The sequence below is a fragment of the Condylura cristata genome, unplaced genomic scaffold (genome assembly GCF_000260355.1).
Source record: "Condylura cristata isolate star-nosed mole 26May11 unplaced genomic scaffold, ConCri1.0 scaffold00024, whole genome shotgun sequence".
NCBI lineage: Eukaryota > Metazoa > Chordata > Mammalia > Eulipotyphla > Talpidae > Condylura > Condylura cristata.
In genome coordinates, this window is record NW_004567125.1 from 12,774,070 (window position 1) to 12,776,916 (window position 2,847).

A 2,847-nucleotide genomic window follows, 5' to 3' on the forward strand; every position below is an offset into this window, starting at 1 on the left:
AGGTCGACAAAGTACACTGCTGAGGGGAGCAGCGGGCGGGTCAGGAGAGGTCTGCCACGCCATGTGGTCACCTCTGGGGCAGGCAGGAATCGAACTCATGCGGCTTTAGATTTTCAGTGCTGTGCTTTAACCCGCTGTGCCCCAAATCCACATTTTTAACTGAGATGATGATAAGGAAGATTACTCTAGGACAGGCATTTTGTGGGCCAGACAGTGTGAAACCATCACAGTTACTCAGCTAGATACTGCAATGCCAAAAAATGTGAAAATAAACCAGGTCTCTGCCCTCCCAATACTCATAATAAAAGGACTTGTGAAAAATTGCGATAGAAAATGCTAGTTGGTAAAGTAGAATTATTTCCAGAGTATAGCAGGAGTTCCTGTGTCTATCAAAGGGCCTCAGGTAAATTCTTCCACAAGATGTAGTGCGTAAGTAGAATCCTAAGGGAAGAGATGCAGGTTGGCAGGGAGCTGGGGATGGGGGTCTTGAGAACTAGGGTCACAGTAGCAACTGTGGCTACAGGACGCTAAGACACCAACTCATAGTAAAAATCCGCTTAATTATGGCCTGCAGTTACAGACATGCCTCAAGCAGATAAAGGCCACATAATCCAGGGGAACAAACAACAGGGCTCTGTCTCTGGGTATTACTCTCACCCAGTGTTTTGTTTTCAAAACACTGTGCTTGCCAAGTAAAACATTCAAATAAATGCTCCAGTGGGCCCACCCAGTTATCACCACCCATCTCAGTGTCTCTAAGTCCTTGTTAACATGTTCTAGGTAAACCCTGCAAAGCTGCTTTAGGTGTTTCTGTTTCCATCCAACACACCAGATGGGCCTCACTTGGCGTGCAGTCTGGGGGGCCTGACACACTGGCTCTCTGCAAGCCTGTTCTCCAGCACTCTTACCCTTCTTCCACTAAGGTGTCAGAGTTTGGGGGGCTGCTGTAGCAGCCTGGGGGCTTAAACAACAGAAATTTATTGTGCTACCCTTGAGGAGACTAGAAGTCTAAACTCAAGGTATTGGCAGGCAGGCAGGTATTGGTTCCTTCTGGGAGTTGTGGGGGACGGATATGCCCTGGGCCTCTGTCTTGTTGGTGGTCATCCTCTCCTGGTCTCTCTTCACTCTGTTCTCTACTTTCGTATCTGCATTTCTGTCCGTTATAAAGTCACCAGTCATGTGGGATTTGTGCTTGTGCTAACAGCCTCATCTTTTCCTGGCTCTCTCCATAAAGGCCCTATCTCCAAATAAGACTACATTCTGAGCAACTGGTTGGTTGGTTAGAAATCCAACATAGGGCATCCAGGAAGACCACACTTTACCCTGTAACACTTGTTAATTAACTCAAAGCAGCTGTCATCAAGAAGAAGTTCTCCTCCTACTTTGGAAATGGAATTCAGAAAAGAGAAGATGTTCCTGTGACCTCACTACAGGGAAGGCAGAAGAACAGAGTTCCACAGGCCAATAGTACTAGGTAAGAAAATGCTTACTAAATGCATGGGTATCAAGATGCTGAATTCCTCTTGCCCACTAATCTTTATTTCTTTTTTAAAATAAAACTAATGCTGGTTTGAAACATTATGTAGGTCTTGGGTCTGCAGTCTTATTATTCAACAGCTGTATATCTACTCCATCAGGTTCACCATCCTGGACCATACAATGGATCCCTTTGTTCACTTTACATCACCCTCTCCCTGAGAAAATGCTGCATTCATGCTGCTCTTTCTTTCTTTCTTTTTTTAAAAGATTTATTTGTTTATGCATACTGAGGTACAGGCCAGAGGTGCAGGGAGAGTGACAGGATTCACCAGAGACAGAGTGGGGGGCACAACAGACATTGCTGAGGAAAGGAGGGGGGTGAGGGGAGTGGGAAGCTGGGCGGTTGGTCAGGAGAGGTCAGCTGTGCTATGTGAGTCAGCTCCAGGGTTGGGATCAAACTCATGCTAAAGTGGCTTTAGCTTCTTAGTGCTGTGCCTTAACCCGCTGTACCACCAGGGCAGGCCCTGCTTTTCCTTTTTAAGCAGAGACATCTCACCACATTTTACTGCCTTTCTCACCCTCCACCCACGACTCACTACTCTCCTCAGCTGATACTATCCTGAAGTAGCTATGGTCTAACTACTGGAAAGACCAAAATAGAAGCCTCTTCACTGGTTTTCAGATATTTTATTTTAACTCTTTTTTTACAGAGCATCGGTGATCACTGAGGCCCCAAAACCAAACAAAGTTAAGCCTGTGAGGCTTCCTGCCCATCACAGTGGCCTCAAGATTCACACGAAAGGCAAAGAGCAATCATTACCTCAGTACCTCAGACCTTCCCACCTCATGGAAGAAAAGGCACAAGCCCAAGAGGAAGAGTCTATAGTTCCTCCCAACGGCAGAGAGTCCAACAACGATGTATCTATGCTCAATCGAGATCAAGAAGTTCCCACTGACACCTTAGACCCGGGTCCCACCTCTGACCCTGAAGCTGACAGCACGTCAGCGTGTGTCCATGGGACCGGGTCAGAGGAGCCCAACCTAAAGCCTGATCTCCATGCTAGGAAACAAATCCCCCAGAGTCCCATGGAATGTGCAGGGAATGAGTCCACTGAGCCAACTTACTTAGAGTTGTTCATGAGGGTCAGAAACGCCCACTACCTTCGCCACAGGGTCCCCCCTGAGTCTGAGAGATTGCTCAGCCTCAGAGAAATATTCGGACATGAGGAACCCAGAGAGCCCAACGCAGCCAGGGAGCATGGAAATGGGGTGACCACCTAAGCTACTTCATGTCTATTGTCTAACAGTCTCACAATAGCATGTATCAAGTAACAGGGGGCCTGACACACTGGCTCTCTGCAAGCCTGT

The 2,847-nt window shown here is 47.3% G+C and overlaps 1 protein-coding gene across 1 annotated transcript in view; it reads left to right on the plus strand.

Moving 5' to 3' along the window:
• Positions 1 to 2,785, plus strand: part of LOC101632891 (chromosome unknown open reading frame, human C1orf110) — a 5,395-nt gene extending 2,610 nt beyond the window's left edge. The window contains exons 2-3 of the mRNA XM_004688100.2: positions 1,354 to 1,474; positions 2,190 to 2,785. Coding sequence (XP_004688157.1) covers positions 1,354 to 1,474; positions 2,190 to 2,760 — 692 coding nt within the window. The 3' untranslated portion in view covers positions 2,761 to 2,785. The remainder of the gene's footprint in view (positions 1 to 1,353; positions 1,475 to 2,189) is intronic.
• The last annotated feature ends 62 nt before the right edge of the window (positions 2,786 to 2,847 follow it).